Raw genomic sequence first — 18,098 nt, 5'->3', positions numbered from 1 at the left:
AATCCAGCTGCCTCACAAGGTTAGTAATTGTGTACCTGACAGAATACCACCATGGCAGCAGCCCACTGTTGGGACTGATAGGGAGACACTACACTGACACCTAGTGGTCAGACTGGCACACTACAGGTGCAAGACTAGGAACCAAGTTTTAATTTATATCTTTTTTTGTTAATTTCCTGTTTATTTAGGATTTAAAAAAACATTAAAACATAAAAACAACTTACAATTTAGACTGAAGGTTTCAAATGATGGGTCATTCACATGTTATCAATAGTGATACCATGTGAAAACAAAACAGGCTTGTTTCCCAGCTACAGCTTGCCTGACTTCAACCTGCTGCTATGGTTGAACAGTGTAGTTTGCTAGTTTGCTAAGAAATCACAAAATTTAAATTGTCAATTGATTGAACTGAAATAGCGGTGACACAATCCAGGTCTGACAGCTGTGGCCTGAAGAAAAAAAATCCTTTAAAATACTTTACATTTATTGGAGGTTTTTATTTAAAACATAGATAATAAAGAGCGTATCTCCATATATGATTGTATCCAATTATACATCTTTATATATCCAGAATCAGAATTAGAAAAACTGGTTTATTTCCATATATGTTTTTACATATAAGGAATATACTTTACCCTTAACTTTCATCTTTACACATTCATTTATATGGTATTGACATGTTATCTTGATTGTAAAACACAAAAATAGTAAAAACATTATTTCCATTCATCTAAGATAAATCAATTGGCATCATTTTAAGTAACCATTTGTAAGATTATAGAAACAAATCAATGTAGGTTTTTAAAGAGAACGTGTATTTGTACGAATGCCAGCTGAAAACAGTATAGAAAGAATAATGACCTTTCAAAGAGTATTTTATGCATTTTCTTTATGATGCCAACAATACAGTTTCAATATACATTTGTAAAATATTATTTGTTAGTATACTGCAAACTCATATTTAATGTACCTGTATTTAAATTGTAAATTAATATGTGTACAAACAGTGTATTCCTTACTAGGCTGAAATGCTGGTGTCATACCCTCATCGTAGGTCTGACACTGTTCTCTGCATGTTTTATTTGAAGCCAAGAGTTGTGTATAAAGCAGGGTCATTATTACCCAACATAGTTTTCATCACAAAACATGAAGGAGATCCTTTCTCCAGGACCATGTCGATGGTGGCCCGTGCTCGGGTCTTCCTTACTGCCTCCATCTTCACTGCCTCCATCTTCACTGCCTCCATCTTCACTGCCTTCACCTTCACTGCCTCCACATTCACTGCCTCCACCTTCACTGCCTCCATCTCAGCATCACTGATCACTCCCTCCTGCAGAAGTCCATCCAGCAGGTCATCCAGGACAGGCATCTTCACTCGCTCCACAAACGCCTGTCTGGCAGAACGCAGCTGCTTCTCTGCCAAGCCAGTCCGAGCAGGCTCAGATCTCAGTCGTTTCTTCCCTGAGCTGTGGTGAGAAGGTCTGGATGTCTGGGAGCCGTAGCCAGAGCTCCTCAGAGACATGACATCAGATCTACCACCTCCACACTCTGTAGAGAAACACAGCAGGTCAGACCAGCTACTGGGCTGGTTAGCTTCCTACTCAGGGACCACATGTATGGAACATTCAACTGACTGTACAAAGGACAGACATACAGGCAGGCAAGCAGGTATAGTATCAACACAGACAGGGAGGTAGACAGACAGACAGGCATCTTACTCTCTGGGCTCCACAGCGATCCAGCATCAGATCCAGCCTCAGATCTCCAACCAGAATCATCGTCTGTCTGAGCTCTGCTGCCACTCACTGCATAACAAAACAACAACATACAAATAACTAAACAAAGTCCAGTATTACACAGTGTAACATCCAGGGAGAATCTGTCCTGGGGCCCTCAGCACCAGGGACACCAGGCTCTGTATGGACAGGTCATGGAGGGACAGCAACACCAGGCTCTGTATGGACAGGTCATGGAGGGACACCAGGCTCTGCATGGACAGGTCATGGAGGGACACCAGGCTCTGTATGGACAGGTCATGGAGGGACACCAGGCTCTGTATGGACAGGTCATGGAGGGACACCAGGCTCTGTATGGACAGGTCATGGAGGGACACCAGGCTCTGTATGGACAGGTCATGGAGGGACACCAGGCTCTGTATGGACAGGTCATGGAGGGACACCAGGCTCTGTATGGACAGGTCATGGAGGGACACCAGGCTCTGTATGGACAGGTCATGGAGGGACACCAGGCTCTGTATGGACAGGTCATGGAGGGACAGGAACACCAGGCTCTGTATGGACAGGTCATGGGTGGAGCATTCTCATGATATCCCGCCACGCTCTCCAATGAGGAGCTTTGCAGCTCTGTTGGTCATCAGACGGGGGAAACGAGGGATACAGTGGGCGAGCACCGCTCTCCAACAACCAAGTCTGGTTTATCAAAGTAAACAGGTCTCTCTTGTGACCGTTCAGGCCCTAGAGGAAGTGCGCGTGCTCAACTTCCGTTAGTCTGAACCAGGTTACATTGTACAAGTCCCAGGGCCTCTGACTCTGTGAATGTTACAGGATCTTCTCAGATCAACTATAGCTCAGTATTTCACAGTAGCTCAAGGGGTCACAGGTTCAGATAATCTTGTACGTGCTTTTGGATAAAAAAAATTGCTAAATATATGCAATACATATGTATTTATCTGAAATGAAAATTTAACATACGGAAACATGTTATGATGGGTGTTGAATTGTTTTTACATACAATTATTTATAAACCAGATCTACTGTTAGTACAGTAAATAGTCAGATGACTTGAGGTTGCGTGTGCGGACTTGCAGTGCCGCCTATCGGAGCTAACCTATGGGCTGAGTACATGGCCATGGGTGATATCACACACTGCCCGAGTGTTATGCCTGAACCAGTTTTACACATATACTCACTGCTTGGTGGGAGGATGTCTAGGCTGCTGGATGTTTTCACAGGCAGTGGTGATATCTGATACTCTTCTGAACTCCAGTTCATTTTTTGACCTCCATCCATCTCAGGCTGAAACACATCTCCACTGTGTCCTGCCACCATCTCCTCCATCTTGTCCAGCAGCTCAGCGACCTGAGTGTCATCAGCCCTGTTCTTATTGTTGAAGACATGATACCTGTTCCCACATTTCTCAACAAGCCACTGGAGGACCTTCCCTTCTGACTCAATGTGCTGCTCAATGGTTGTGTCTCCCAGACAGTCCCCACAGGTGAACAGCACTATAGTATGACTCCAGACTCTGTCACTGAGAAGCTCCATGTGTCCCTCTACAGAATTGGCTTCTTCCTCTGTGAATGAGACATCCAGCCGTATGACCAGGAGGAGAGTGTGGGGTCCTGGAGGACACAGAGACACACTGCGTACTATCTCCTGTTTAACCAGTTCCGTAGTTTCCTCTAAAGGGAGATGACTCTGCCATCCCAGAGTGTCGACCACAGTGACCTGCCTCCCTGCTACTGCTTTGTGTTTCTTCACACACTGAGCAGCTGTCCTGTCAAACTCCTTTCTGCCCAGGATAGTGTTTCCTGATGAACTCTTCCCTTCACCTCTCCCCCCCAGAAGCACAATCCTCAACTCTGAGACAGGGAGGGATTCACCTGAGAGAGAGAGAGAGAGAGAGAGGTGGGGAGAAGGATGAGTAGAGAGTCATTTCTAAACTACATACAGTATGTTGCCTACAAATATTCCCTTCTGTGTATAAAAATCATTTAGCATAGCTTCATATAATATAATCACTCTATAATTAATCGCTATTTAACCAAATTCCACACTTCACAGTGTTATTACATAAACACTTGATGGGATGTGTTTCCCATACATTGATTTATGGGTGGTGGCCCACCACAATAACAAATGTATTTACGCTTCTTATTAAAATATTTAACGTGACAAAAAAGTTTTTATTGTAGAGCTGCATGCAGCGCATTGATGCACTCAGCCCCTTCTTGCCCCGGTCGCGTTCTCTCTCATTACAACGGACCCATCTGTGAATTAAGTAAAGCTCAAAACTTTTTTTGCGCTCAAATTAATATAAAAAGAATTTGCTTGCTCATATTACTTGTGGAAGTCCCTATCTACACTTTCATCTAACTGCTACTAGGACATGGCTTTGGGCTGAGCCCCTCATGTTTACAACGTCTGGCTCCGCCCCTGCCTACCGCCACAAATATCACATTCTGTGGGAAACACTGGATACGATACCTACATTGACAGTTCACCAGTGTTGAGTCACAAACCAATTGTTATTTAGGGACTATTGGGGCTTTTATATGTTTTATCTCAGTGGTCTTCAACTGTGGTCTCCAGGACCCTCTGCCCTGCATGTGTACACGTTTCCCTTTTCCAGCACACCTGATTCAAATGATTCTGAAGAAGCCTGATAATGAACCATTCATTTGAATCAGGTGTGTTAGTAGAGAGAAACATGTAAAACATTCAGGACAGTGGGCCATGAGGACCAGCGCTGAAAACCACTGCTTTATGTACTAGGTTGTAGGAATAACTGTTGCAGACATAGTGAAATACTTTCACACCCTCCCTGAATTCAGGTCTCTAGACAACACTGCACACTGTCTCATCATGTACCAAGGAACACATAGGTAGCAGAAGTAACTTACTGAATGATCTGAGGATCTCTCTCTGCTTCTTCACCTTAGCCTTCCTCTTTTTCACACGCTTTTCTTTTGCAGGCCTCCATACTTCTATCTTGTCCAGGATCTTTCTGTCCATCTCATAGTGGCCTCCTCTGTTTCCTGCCACCATCTCCTCCATCTTGTCCAGCAGCTCAGTGACCTGAGTGTCATCACCCCTGTTGTTATTGTTGAGGACATGATACCTGTTCCCACATTTCTCAACAAGCCACTGGAGGACCTTCCCTTCTCTCTCAATGTGCTGCTCAATGGTTGTGTCTCCCACACAGTCCCCACCAGTGAACAGCACTATAGTGTGACTCCAGACTCTCTCACCAAGAAGGTGCAGGTGTTCCTCTACTGATATTTTGTGTCCCTCTGTGAATGAGACGCCGAGCCATATGACCAGGAGGATAGTGTGGGGTCCTGGAGGACACAGAGACACACTGCGTACTATCTCCTGTTTAACCTGCTCAGTAGTCCACTCTACAGGGAGATTCCTCCCCCATCCTGGAGTGTCGACCACAGTGACCTGCCTCCCTGCTACTTCTCGCTGTTTCTTCACACACTGAGCATCTGCCCTCGGATCAAACTCTTCTCTGCCCAGGATGGTGTTTCCTGATGAACTCTTGCCAGCACGTCTCCCCCCCAGCAGCACAATCCTCAGTTCTGAGAGATGGACGGAGTCACCTGTCAGAGAGAGAGAGAGAGCGAGAGAGAGAGAGAGAGAGAGAGTGAGAGAGAAAAAGATAGATGCATGACAGAGAACAACAAAAGTTGAAATATACTTTTCTCACGTGTCTCTGTATAATCAGTAAACTGCAGGTAACATAGCTTAATAACACCAGGGGTCAAATATATCAAACTCTGTTAATTAATCCGTAAAAGTATGCATACGGATAAAACTGGAAAACTCTGTATGCAACGTTTCTCTCAGATTTATGAACACTCCGTATGCGACCAATATCACACATTTGTTTTCATATCACTGATTAGCTACATTTGGGAAACTCGTTTTCACTGCAAATTGTGCTTTCATTTTGGCTTGGTCAACCGCAGAGTAAGGGAATGAAGTACATCGAGGACAGGTGGATTCCACACCCCGGGAACCACACAACTAAGGGTGGATTGGTTTATCTCCGACCTGTCCACCAGCGCACAGTCGCAGAGAACTTTGACAATCGATTAGTTTTACCTTTGTTGGGCATTCCAACTTGTGTATAAGTCTATGACTTCAACACAGGTCCAGCTCACTCTTTTCAGAGGTCCAAAAGACTGTCTTTCGGATATCTATAATAGAGGCCGACCGATTTATCGGCGGGCCGATATTATCGGCGTGCCAATATAATCGGACGATATTAGGCATGTTCCAAACTATCAGTATTGGCATTTATAATGGCAGATAAATGAATAAAAAAATCTAAACGCACAAAACACCCTTCAACCATGTTATAAGTGTTGGCGTTGCATAGTTTGTCCACCAACGGCACTTTACAACGTCCCTGTTGGACGTCACAAACCCTACAATCAGCTGATACAGACAGAGTCTGGCAGAGTGTTAGCAGAACTCGTTATGTTTTGTCAGGAATTTCTGGATTTTGTTTTTTATATATATTGGCCAATATATCGGAATATCAGATTTTTTAATCATCAGATATTTGTATGGGTATCGAGCCTTAAAAATCCTTTATTGGTCGGGCTCTAATCTATAACGAGTTATCAACCAGTCACCATTGTGGGACAAGAATTTTGCACAATCTCTGAAGTCCCAATGGCCCATAGCGATCTCCTTTTTAGTTTTTTTTACAATTTTTCAGCAACTGCCTACCGACAGTACACCATATGACAATGTCACACATTCCTGAAATAAACTCACCCATTAGTGATCTGAGAGTCTCTCTCTGTTTCTGCACCTTTATCAGCCTCTGTTGTGCTCTCTTTTCCTCTGCCCTCCTTCTCTCCTCCATCTTCTCCAGGATCTTTCTGTCCATCTCATAGTGGCCTCCTCTGTTTCCGGCCACCATCTCCTCCACCTTGTTCAACAGCTCAGTGACCTGAGTGCCATCAGCCCTGTTATTATTGTTGAGGACATGATACCTGTTCCCACATTTCTCAACAAGCCACTGGAGGGCCTTCCCTTCTCTCTCAATGTGCTGCCCAATGGTTTTGTCTCCCAGACAGTCCCCACAAGTGAACAGCACTATAGTATGACTCCAGACTCTCTCACTGAGAAGCTGCTGGTGTCCCTCTACAGAATTGGCTTCTTCCTCTGTGAATGAGACATCCAACCGTATGACCAGGAGGATAGTGTGGGGTCCTGGAGGACACAGAGACACACTGCGTACTATTTCCTGTTTAACCAGCTCAGTGGTGTTCTCTACAGGGGGATCCCTCCACCATCCTGGAGTGTTGACCACAGTGACCTGCCTCCCAGCTACTTCTCCCTGTCTCTTCACACAATGAGCAGCTGTCCTCAGGTCGAACTCCTCTCTGCCCAGGATGGTGTTTCCTGATGAACTCTTCCCTGCATGCCTCCCCCCCAGCAGCACAATCCTCAGCTCTGAGAGATGGACGGAGTCACCTGTAGGAGAGAGAGAAGTGAGGAGAAAGAGAGAGAGGGAGAGAGAGAGAGAGAGAAAGAGAGAGAGAGAGAGAGAGAGAGAGAGAGAGAGAGAGAGAGAGAGAGAGAGAGAGAGAGAGAGAGAGAGAATGAGAGAGAATGAGAGAGAGAGGGAGAGAGGGAGAGAAAAGAGAAACAGTGAAATAGAGATAGTGGAGAGAGAAAACATTGATTCACGTTATTTATTGTGGATTATTATTGTTGATTATAAATTATACATTATAAATGTACTGAAATATTATTTCTACTCTTAGAATGGCACATTGAAAACCTTCAAACGTAATAAAAAAAATGCTAACATGATGCCCTTCCTGTTCATGGTGAGGTAACAGGTTTTAGGACCTAAACACTGGAATGAAGAAGTTTACCTGAAGCCATTGTTGATAGTCAACAGCTTTGTTTCCTTTACACCTGGAGAGAACAAAAAAATATCAAAAACATTAAACTTGCCAAGATAAGCCACGTCACCTTGCTGCTACGCCAACCTGCTCGTGTACTTGGAATACATGTCACATCTTACATTTTCTGCCAACATCAGACATCCTGTACCATGTGTATATTTTAGGCCATATTATTGCCATTGATCTGAATAAACTGACATTTTCAATCAACTTTTAACTCACATATGCCCACACCAAACAGCCCGACCAGTCGAAGTCTAGCAGACGATGAATTCGAGGTGTTGTCTGTAAGTCAAAGAGAAAGTAGACCGAAGTGATAACAGTTGTTAGGTTGGTTTTGTGTCTGGGGGAGGGGGGGATGCAGAAGCATAGCTGTCTCACATCACTATGGTTCCAGCAGTAAGACTTCCAGTTGTACCCGTTGTTCCAGTTAAGGAATACTTCCTCAAAGTGCTGCTCCCTACCCGCATGTGTAGGTAGCAGGAGTTACCTAACCAGTCCTGCTGCATTAGCAATGCCAACATCGTTTTGCCAGTTGCTCTGCACGGTAAACAGTTGGAGACGACAGGCAGCTGGACGGTCGCAAACACATTTCACAATTTACACAAACATTGTTGGTTCTCCCTCTCTAGTATTTAGTTCCATCTTGTCATTTGACAGCATACTAGAATTCCAGTAATATCTGTGTGCCTGTCTGTGGCTCGATTATCTCGGAAACGGGGCGTTGCATCATGTTGAAATATGATGTATAGATCAGGACCCAAGGATGTGCAGTGAAGCATGTAAAGTTGTTTGGATGTGACAAATATGAATAAAAGTGTTTTTGTGGCGATACAAAAGGCGCAGATAGGCAAGGTAGGCCACTGCACTTCCCCAGGTAAGACCAACTGGGGGTTACAGTAACATTAGCCAGAACCATGTAGAGACTAGAGACTTTATTTATTTATTTATTTATTTATTTGTCAGGGACAATGCAGCACACATTCTTACATACATGAATTACAATATTTTGTAGATGTGTTGCATAAAAGGTTTCTAGCCAATAGGCTAATTTTCAACCCCAGTCCCTGGACTTAATAAAGTTACGCATATGGTAACATATGATTGCCATACAATAGTTTCGGCAACCTGTGTTGAGATTTTGACTTTTGTGTGTTAAACAAAAAGACTAAATGTGATGACCAGTTTTTAACTCAGAATTTGAACAAAACCTGAATAAAAAAGGACACTCCACTGTTCCGGAGTGTGGACGCAAGTGTTCTTGTCTTTCTCTGCATCAGATCCTTGTCAAAGGTCATGTGAACTACGCTTAGACATGTTTGTGGATGGTTAATCACATCTGTGGATTGTGTTTTACTTTTGTGGAAAGTGATTTACATTTGTGGATTGACACTTATTTGTATTGATCGTGATGCACACATTTACTAAACCTTTGTTGTGATTTAAAACCCACAGTTGAGGGAGCCACAATAATCTCCCTGCACACCACTGACTCATGTAGACTGCACCCACCACCAACGCACATGGAGGACACTTATATACCCACACCGGGAGGAAACCCTTTCATTCTGCAATCAGAGAAGTTTTACAAAACCCACCTGTTCTCCTGAAGGACCCTCAGCCGCAGACACGCCTGGCTGGCCTGGTTAGGACGCTGTCCCGAGGATGCTCAAGAGACTCTCAGGACATGGAGGGGTCCACGAGTCCCTCACAGCCCTCCTGCTGTGCGGCCAGGGGTGACTGCACTCACCTGGGGATGACCAGGCAGATTTGCCAGCAGGTATAAATACCAGCGGTGGGGTCAGGTCTCTCTCACAGTAGACAGGCTCACAGGGAGAACATGGAGAAGATAGGCTTGATGTGCTTCAGCTGTTTGCTACTCTCTTGGCTCCATCAGACTCAGGGGAAGATCTCAGGTACCGCTCTTCTGATCCTCTCTCATTCTCTCTCTTTCTATCTCGTTACACCTCTTCTCTATGTCTCTCTCTCTTCTCTGTCTATCTCTCTACCTCTTCTCTCTGTTTCTCTCTGTTTTTCTATCTCTCTACCTCTCATCTGTCTGTATCTCTCTGTATCTCTTCCTTTATTCTGTCTTTCTTTGAATCTCTCATTCTCTCTCTTTTCCTCTCTGTTCTAATGGTGATGCACAAAGCATCATGGGTATGGTAGTCTTTCATGCCGGTTTTCTTTCAGAGTATCAGATAGAGTCGGAGAGCCTGAGTCGATGTGAGTCTCTCCGAGGCGTGGCTGTAGCAGAACAACACGACCATGTCCCACACTGCTTTGAGGATGGCAGGTTCAGGTAACTAGCACTGTGTGTGTCTGTGTGTGGGGATGTGTGTGAGTGTGTGTGTGTGTGTGTGTGTGAGTGTATGTGTATGTATAAATGTGTGTGAATGTGTGTGTGAGAGAACAGCAGTTTTGTTACGTAGGTGCAGTGCTGTATGTGTGCCGACATTAACAGCTGTGTATCTCAGGCAGGTGCCATGTGTCTGTGTGTGTGTGTGAGAGAGTGTGTGTGTATGTGTGTGTGTAAGTGTGTGTGTGTGTGTGAGTGTGTGTGCTGACACTAACAGCTGTGTCTCAGGCAGGTGCAGTGTGTGAGTGTGTGTGTGTGTGTGTGTGTGAATGACTGTGTGTGTGTGTGTGTGTGAGTGAGTGAGTGAGTGTGTGTGAGTGTGTGTGTGTGTGTATGTGTGAGTGAGTGAGTGTGTGTGTATGTGTGAGTGAGTGAGTGTGTGTGTGTGTGTGTGTGAGTGTCTGTGTGAGTGAGTGTGTGTGAGTGTGTGTGTGAGTGAGTGTGTGTGAGTGTGTGTATGTGTGAGTGTGTGTGTGAGTGTGCTGACACTAACAGCTGTGTCTCAGGCAGGTGCAGTGCCGTGCCGGGGGAGAGGAGTGCTGGTGTGTCTCCCCAGATGGAGAAGAGATCCCTGGAAGCAGAACCACCGGCTCACCTGTGACCTGTGAGGCCTTTACTACTGACTGATCATCATCCTCATCATCTTCTTCATCATCCTCATCATCATCCCAACCCTAATCGTAATCATCCCTATAACCCCTGTGCACCTGAACCAGCAGTGTTAACATCCTCCTTCCCTCTGTGTCCTGTCCTTCCTCCACCCTGTGTGCCTGCAGGCCTGACCTCCTGCCAGCTGCAGAGACACAGGGCCCAGCTGGGGGCCGCTGGTGCTGCCGGGCCCCAGTGCCAGGCGTCCGGGGAGTTCCAGCCCGTCCAGTGTTCCCCGGCCCGGGGGCAGTGCTGGTGTGTGGACCTGGACGGCATGGAGCTCTATGGGACCAGGCAGGATGGACCCCTCTCCCTCTGTCAGTTTACATCCTCACCATGGACTCATCCTGACTGGAGAGTTAGAGTGGAGTTACTAGACTCACAGACCAAGACTCAGACCTGGACATAGATAGACCCAGACCCAGAGCCAGACAGACCCAGACCCAGACTTAGACAGACCCAGACCAGTCCAGACCAGACCAGACTAGACTATTAGATTAGATTGGACTACACTACATTACTTTAAATCAGTCTTATGGAAATTTGATCAATTGGAACATTTGTAAGTGGTACATATGAGTAGAGTGTCCGTCATAACTGTGTTGATCAGGGTAGTAACCTTGACCTTTAACCTCTGCCCCTCAGGTCCTGGCAGCTGTGAGGTGCGGGCGCGGCGTGTCCTCCATGGCAGCAGAGGGCGCTCTCCTCCTCAGTGTTCAGAGCAGGGCAGCTTCCTGCCCGTGCAGTGCCAGTTCGTCAACATGACGGACATGCAGGTGTTTGATCTGCTGGCTAACTTCAACAGGTGGGGGAAACACACTGTGGTCAGTCCTGTTGTTAGTTTATCTGTTGAAGGATGTTTGGGGTTAAAGGGGAAATGTGGGTTTGAATACTTTAACCCCAAAGCTAGACTCTAACCCTAGACTCTAACCCCTTACTCTATCCCTGGACCTACCCTAGCTGGGATGCTTCTCTCTGACCGTCCCTGTGGTTGTTGTCAGGTTTCCTGAGGACTTCCAGACCTTCAGCAGGTTCAGAAGATCCTTCCCAGAGGTCTCCTCCTTCTGTTCCTGCTCTGACAGCCGGGGCAGAGAGATCCCCAGCACAGGTAACACACACACACACAGCCACCCAGCACAGGTAACACACACACACACAGCTACCCAGCACAGGTAACACACACACACAGCTACCCAGCACAGGTAACACACACACACAGCTACCCAGCACAGGTAACACACACACAAAGCCACCCAGCACAGGTAACACACACACACAGCTACCCAGCACAGGTAACACACACACACAGCCACCCAGCACAGGTAACACACACACACACAGCTACCCAGCACAGGTAACACACACACACAGCTACCCAGCACAGGTAAAACACACACACAGCCACCCAGCACAGGTAACACACACACACAGCTACCCAGCACAGGTAACACACACACACACAGCCACCCAGCACAGGTAACACACACACACACAGCCACCCAGCACAGGTAACACACACACACACAGCTACCCAGCACAGGTAACACACACACACAGCCACCCAGCACAGGTAACACACACACACAGCCACCCAGCACAGGTAACACACACACACACAGCTACCCAGCACAGGTAACACACACACAGCCACCCAGCACAGGTAACACACACACACAGCTACCCAGCACAGGTAACACACACACACAGCCACCCAGCACAGGTAACACACACACACAGCTACCCAGCACAGGTAACACACACACACAGCTACCCAGCACAGGTAACACACACACACAGCCACCCAGCACAGGTAACACACACACACACAGCTACCCAGCACAGGTAACACACACACACAGCTACCCAGCACAGGTAACACACACACACAGCCACCCAGCACAGGTAACACACACACACAGCTACCCAGCACAGGTAACACACACACACACAGCCACCCAGCACAGGTAACACACACACACACAGCCACCCAGCACAGGTAACACACACACACACAGCTACCCAGCACAGGTAACACACACACACAGCCACCCAGCACAGGTAACACACACACACAGCCACCCAGCACAGGTAACACACACACACACAGCCACCCAGCACAGGTAACACACACACACACAGCCACCCAGCACAGGTAACACACACACACAGCTACCCAGCACAGGTAACACACACACAGCCACCCAGCACAGGTAACACACACACACAGCTACCCAGCACAGGTAACACACACACACACAGCTACCCAGCACAGGTAACACACACACACAGCTACCCAGCACAGGTAACACACACACAGCCACCCAGCACAGGTAACACACACACACACAGCTACCCAGCACAGGTAACACACACACACAGCTACCCAGCACAGGTAACACACACACAGCCACCCAGCACAGGTAACACACACACACACAGCTACCCAGCACAGGTAACACACACACACAGCTACCCAGCACAGGTAACACACACACACACAGCCACCCAGCACAGGTAACACACACACATACAGCCACCCAGCACAGGTAACACACACACACACAGCCACCCAGCACAGGTAACACACACACACACAGCCACCCAGCACAGGTAACACACACACACAGCTACCCAGCACAGGTAACACACACACAGCCACCCAGCAGAGGTAACACACACACACAGCTACCCAGCACAGGTAACACACACACACACAGCTACCCAGCACAGGTAACACACACACACAGCTACCCAGCACAGGTAACACACACACACAGCTACCCAGCACAGGTAACACACACACAGCCACCCAGCACAGGTAACACACACACACACAGCTACCCAGCACAGGTAACACACACACACAGCTACCCAGCACAGGTAACACACACAGCTACCCAGCACAGGTAACACACACACAGCCACCCAGCACAGGTAACACACACACACACAGCTACCCAGCACAGGTAACACACACACACAGCTACCCAGCACATGTGACACACACACACACAGCTACCCAGCACAGGTAACACACACACACACAGCTACCCAGCACAGGTAACACACACACACAGCTACCCAGCACATGTGACACACACACACACAGCTACCCAGCACAGGTAACACACACACACACAGCCACCCAGCACAGGTAACACACACACACACAGCCACCCAGCACAGGTAACACACACACACAGCTACCCAGCACATGTGACACACACACACAGCTACCCAGCACAGGTAACACACACACACAGCCACCCAGCACAGGTAACACACACACACACAGCCACCCAGCACAGGTAACACACACACACAGCTACCCAGCACATGTGACACACACACACACACAGCCACCCAGCACAGGTAACACACACACACACAGCCACCCAGCACAGGTAACACACACACACACAGCCACCCAGCACAGGTAACACACACACACACAGCCACCCAGCACAGGTAACACACACACACAGCTACCCAGCACATGTGACACACACACACACACAGCCACCCAGCACAGGTAACACACACACACACAGCCACCCAGCACAGGTAACACACACACACACAGACAGCTACCCAAATCAAATCCAATCAAATGTATTTGTATAGCCCTTATTACACGCAAGCATGTCACAGAGGGCTTCACATGCGCCCATAGTACACCCAGCACATGTGACACACGAACACACACACACACACACACATAAAATGTCTCATTTAATTAAACTGTGTTCTAAAACATTTAATCTTCATATCTCTTTATTTCGTTTTCTGTTACACATTTGTTTGTTGTGATCTGTGTGTGTGTGTTTGTGTACGTGCCTGCCTGTGTGTGTGTACGTTCCTGCCTGTGTGTGTGTGTGTGTGCAGGGGTGGAGCTGCTGCTTGACGAGGTGTACGACACGGTGTTCTCTGGGCCAGTCCTGGGACGCTCCTTCTCCCACACCAACATGTACCGCATCCTGAGCCGGAGGTTCCTGGCCCTGCTTGCCGCTCTGACCGGCAGCTTCAGATGTACTCTACAGTCATTATCATACACTACTACTAACTGCTAACTGCTAACTGAACTAGGATCTTAGGTGTTTAAGTGTTGCTAACTGCTAACCGCTAATTGCTAACCGGCAATTCATCCAGAATCCTATGTGTTTAAGTGCTGCTAACTGTTAAACGTTAACCGTTAACCCCTAGCTCAACCAGAATCCTATATATTTAAGTGCTACCAGCTGCTAAGCACCCTCTCTCATTCACTGTAACTGTCCCTCCCTAACTCCCTCCCTCCCTTCCTCCCTCCTGAAGGCCCCACCCCATGCGAGAGGGAGCGGTCTGCAGCTCTGCAGTCGTCCAGCGTGTTCGTGCCGTCCTGCGACGCCGCTGGGGCGTACCTGCCGGGGCAGTGCCAGGCGGGGGGCCAGTGCTGGTGTGTCGACCCCAGCGGCAGGGAGGTCTACGGGACCCGTCAGCAAGGAACCCCACCAGACTGTTAGCTACATCACCCTTACATTACCCTTACAGCTGTTAGCTACATTACCCTTACAGCTGTTAACTACATTACCCTTACATTACCATTACAGCTGTTAGCTACATCACCCTTACATTACCCTTACAGCTGTTAGCTACATTACCCTTACAGCTGTTAGCTACATTACCCTTACATTACCATTACAGCTGTTAGCTACATCACCCTTACATTACCCTTACAGCTGTTTGCTACATCACCTTTACATTACCGTTACAGCTGTTAGCTACATTACCCTTACATTACCATTACAGCTGTTAGCTACATTACCCTTACATTACCCTTACAGCTGTTAGCTACATCACCCTTACGATTGCATTACAGCTGTTAGGAGAGCGACTGTAATGTCTGTCTGTTGGGTGTTCCAGGTGCAGCGGAGAGCGACTGTCCATCAGCGCGTCGCCGCGCCCTCTCCAGACTCCTCTCTGGGCCCCAGGCTCCCGCCGCCTCGTCCCTGCAGACGGAGGCCAACCCTGGGGGCGAGCCGGCCCGCCTGGCCCCCTGCAGCCCCCGCCTCCAGCAGCTCCAGCAGGCGCTGCGGGCCTCCCTGCCTGAGGAGCATCCAGCCAGCCTGGCCTCCAGCCTCACCCAGCTCCTCCAGGGCCTGTTCCCCTCCGGGGCCCTGGCGCTTCGGGCTCTCTCCGCCTCGCTGTCCGCCAGCCCCCGCAGGCTCCAGGAGAACCTCTTTGGAGGGAAGTTCCTGAAGAGCGCGGCCGCGTTCAACTTCAGCGGGACTGTGGGACCCAGAGGAACCCTGGGGTTGAGCTCAGTCTTCAGCCAAGTCGGTTTGACCCAAAACCAGGAAGATCTCTTCCTGCTGGCCCAGACACTCTCCTCCTCCTCCTCTTCCTCCTCCCACCAGATTAACCTGGACCAGAACATCTTTGACCCCTTCGGACGGACCGTCAACCTCAGACAGAACAAGGAGCTCCTGCTGCTGCTCAGCCAGATCCTGGAGACCCGCTCCTTCCAGTCCGCCCTGACCCAGGCCCTGACCCAGACCCGGGCAGAGTCCCCCAGCGAGTGGACCCAGCTGCTCTCAGCCCTGCTCCCTGGCCCCCAGACCCCAGCCTGCCGCCCAGCCTCCCCCAGACCCTACATACCCAGCTGCACCCCTGGAGGGCAGTACCAGGAGCTGCAGTGTCTGGGCCGGGAGTGCTGGTGTGTGGACGAGCGGGGGCGCGAGGTGGAGGGGAGCCGCTCCCAGGACCGGAGCCCCCGCTGCCCCTCTCGGTGTGAGAGGGAAAGGGCCGCGGCCCTGAGGGCCAGGGCCAACCAGCCGGCCGGGGTGGACAGCTTCATCCCTAAGTGTCTGGAGGACGGGGGCTACGTGGCCCTGCAGTGTGTGGGCCAGACGTGCTTCTGTGTGGACACTGCTGGACAGAGACAAAGCCTTATCACGGCTGGGGAGACGCTTCAGTGTGAGGATCTGTCTGTCTGTCTGTGTATCTGGCTGTCTATGTCTGTCTAGTTGTGTATCTGTCTGTCTGTCTGTCTGTGTATCTGTCTGTCTGTCTAGTTGTGTATCTGTCTGTCTGTCTGTCTGTCTGTCTGTCTGTCTGTCTGTCTGTCTGTCTGTGTATCTGTCAGTGTATCTGTCTGTGTGCCTGTCTGTCTGTCTGTCCGTGTATCTGTCTGTCTGTCTATGCCTGTCTGTCCACACACACACGTCCCATGTACCACACCTACACCTCCTATGTCTTCTGTATCCTAATGGCCTTGTGTGTGCCCCCAGGTCCTAGTGCCTGCCACACCAAGGCCTCCCAACTCTTCATGCAGCAGGTGAGCTCAGCTCTGAGAGACCCCGCGGCCATGTCTGATCTCTCCGCCTTCTACGTCCCCCGCTGTGCCCCCGACGGCACCTGGCTTCCTGTCCAGTGCGACGGCCCCCCAGAACAGGCCTTCCAGTTCTACCAGGAATGGACCAATCAGAACAGCGCGGGCCGGGAACTTCCTGTGTCTGAGCTCCTGGAGATACTGAGGGCTTATGGGAACAGTAGTTCTGCCATGGCCTCGTTCGGGGGCTTTCTGGAGGAGCTGTATGCAGCGGGACACCAGAGAGTCTTCCCAGGCCTGCGAGCGTTCCCCCAGCTGGGAGACATGCCCAGGGAGGTCCTGGAGGGGCGTGGGGGCGCTCTGAGGGGGCCCGGGGGGCTCCTGGACCCCCTGGCTGTGTGGGAACTGCTGAGGGGGCAGGGAAGCCCCTATCCGGGGTCCCTGGCTGACTTCAGCCTGCCTCTGCAGCACGTGGACCTGCGTCGCTGCTGGTGCGTCTCCCAGGTTGGAGAGGAGATCCTAGGAACCAAGGCCCTGGCCAATCAGGTCCCTGCTTGTGAGTCACTTCCTGTTGACCGGACTGATTATGAAAGATGGTTGTGGGAGGAGTCTAAGAAGGTTTAATGGGTTCTCCTTCCTTCATGTCTCTCTTCACTTCCTCCTTTATACTCTCTCTCTCTCTCTCTCTCTCTCTCTCTCTCTCTCTCTCTCTCTCTCTCTCTCTCTCTCTCTCTCTCTCTCTCTCTCTCTCTCTCTCTCTCTCTCTCTCTGTCTCTCTCTCTCTCCCACCCCCTCTCTCTTCCTCTCTGTCCCTCCAGGCCCTGGTTCTTGTGCTGTGGTGCAGCGTGAGGTAGAAGACTTCCTGGAAGGGGCGGAGCAGATCATCTCCATGTCCAACTCCTCCCACTTTCCCTTGGGCGCTGGCTTCCTATTGGCCGAAGGGCTCCGTCTGACTCAGGAAGAGTCCCTCCATGCTCTGTCCCCCGGGGGAGGAGCAACTCTACGACAGGCTCATGAGTCACTCCAACGCTGCGCTACAATTGGCCGTCTACTCCAGTAAGAATAATAAGGGATATAAACATAACTACATCCTTCAGACATCATTTGGT

The 18,098-nt window shown here is 49.2% G+C and overlaps 2 protein-coding genes across 2 annotated transcripts in view; one reads left to right on the top strand and one right to left on the bottom strand.

Annotated features, from left to right (window-relative positions):
* Positions 1–297: 297 nt before the first annotated feature.
* Positions 298–8,050, bottom strand: LOC124477974 (GTPase IMAP family member 8-like). Its single transcript, XM_047036055.1, has 7 exons — positions 7,898–8,050; positions 7,643–7,685; positions 6,531–7,235; positions 4,643–5,344; positions 2,930–3,622; positions 1,719–1,805; positions 298–1,548 (listed from the first exon to the last, which is right to left on the bottom strand). The coding sequence occupies exons 2-7, from the start codon at positions 7,650–7,652 to the stop codon at positions 1,079–1,081; spliced, it is 2,667 nt and encodes an 888-aa protein (XP_046892011.1). The 5' UTR covers positions 7,653–7,685; positions 7,898–8,050; the 3' UTR covers positions 298–1,078.
* Positions 8,051–9,342: 1,292 nt separating this feature from the next.
* tg (thyroglobulin) overlaps positions 9,343–18,098 on the top strand; it is a 27,072-nt gene continuing 18,316 nt past the window's right edge. Inside the window, 12 exon segments of the mRNA XM_047032064.1 lie at positions 9,343–9,591; positions 9,869–9,977; positions 10,541–10,638; positions 10,811–10,999; positions 11,328–11,487; positions 11,684–11,790; positions 14,568–14,711; positions 14,994–15,176; positions 15,582–16,634; positions 16,949–17,545; positions 17,808–17,971; positions 17,973–18,045. Of these exon segments, the coding sequence (XP_046888020.1) occupies positions 9,516–9,591; positions 9,869–9,977; positions 10,541–10,638; positions 10,811–10,999; positions 11,328–11,487; positions 11,684–11,790; positions 14,568–14,711; positions 14,994–15,176; positions 15,582–16,634; positions 16,949–17,545; positions 17,808–17,971; positions 17,973–18,045 (2,953 nt within the window). The 5' untranslated portion in view covers positions 9,343–9,515.

This window comes from Hypomesus transpacificus, chromosome 2 (genome assembly GCF_021917145.1).
Source record: "Hypomesus transpacificus isolate Combined female chromosome 2, fHypTra1, whole genome shotgun sequence".
Lineage (NCBI taxonomy): Eukaryota > Metazoa > Chordata > Actinopteri > Osmeriformes > Osmeridae > Hypomesus > Hypomesus transpacificus.
This window is presented reverse-complemented; position numbering and strand designations above follow the sequence as displayed.

Coding starts and splice junctions, on each gene's coding strand:
- LOC124477974 (XM_047036055.1), bottom strand. Junction 3,623..4,642: donor AGAGATCCTCAGATCATTCA/GTAAGTTACTTC, acceptor TCTCTCTCTCAG/GTGAATCCCTCCCTGTCTCA. Junction 1,549..1,718: donor ATCGCTGTGGAGCCCAGAGA/GTAAGATGCCTG, acceptor GTTTCTCTACAG/AGTGTGGAGGTGGTAGATCT.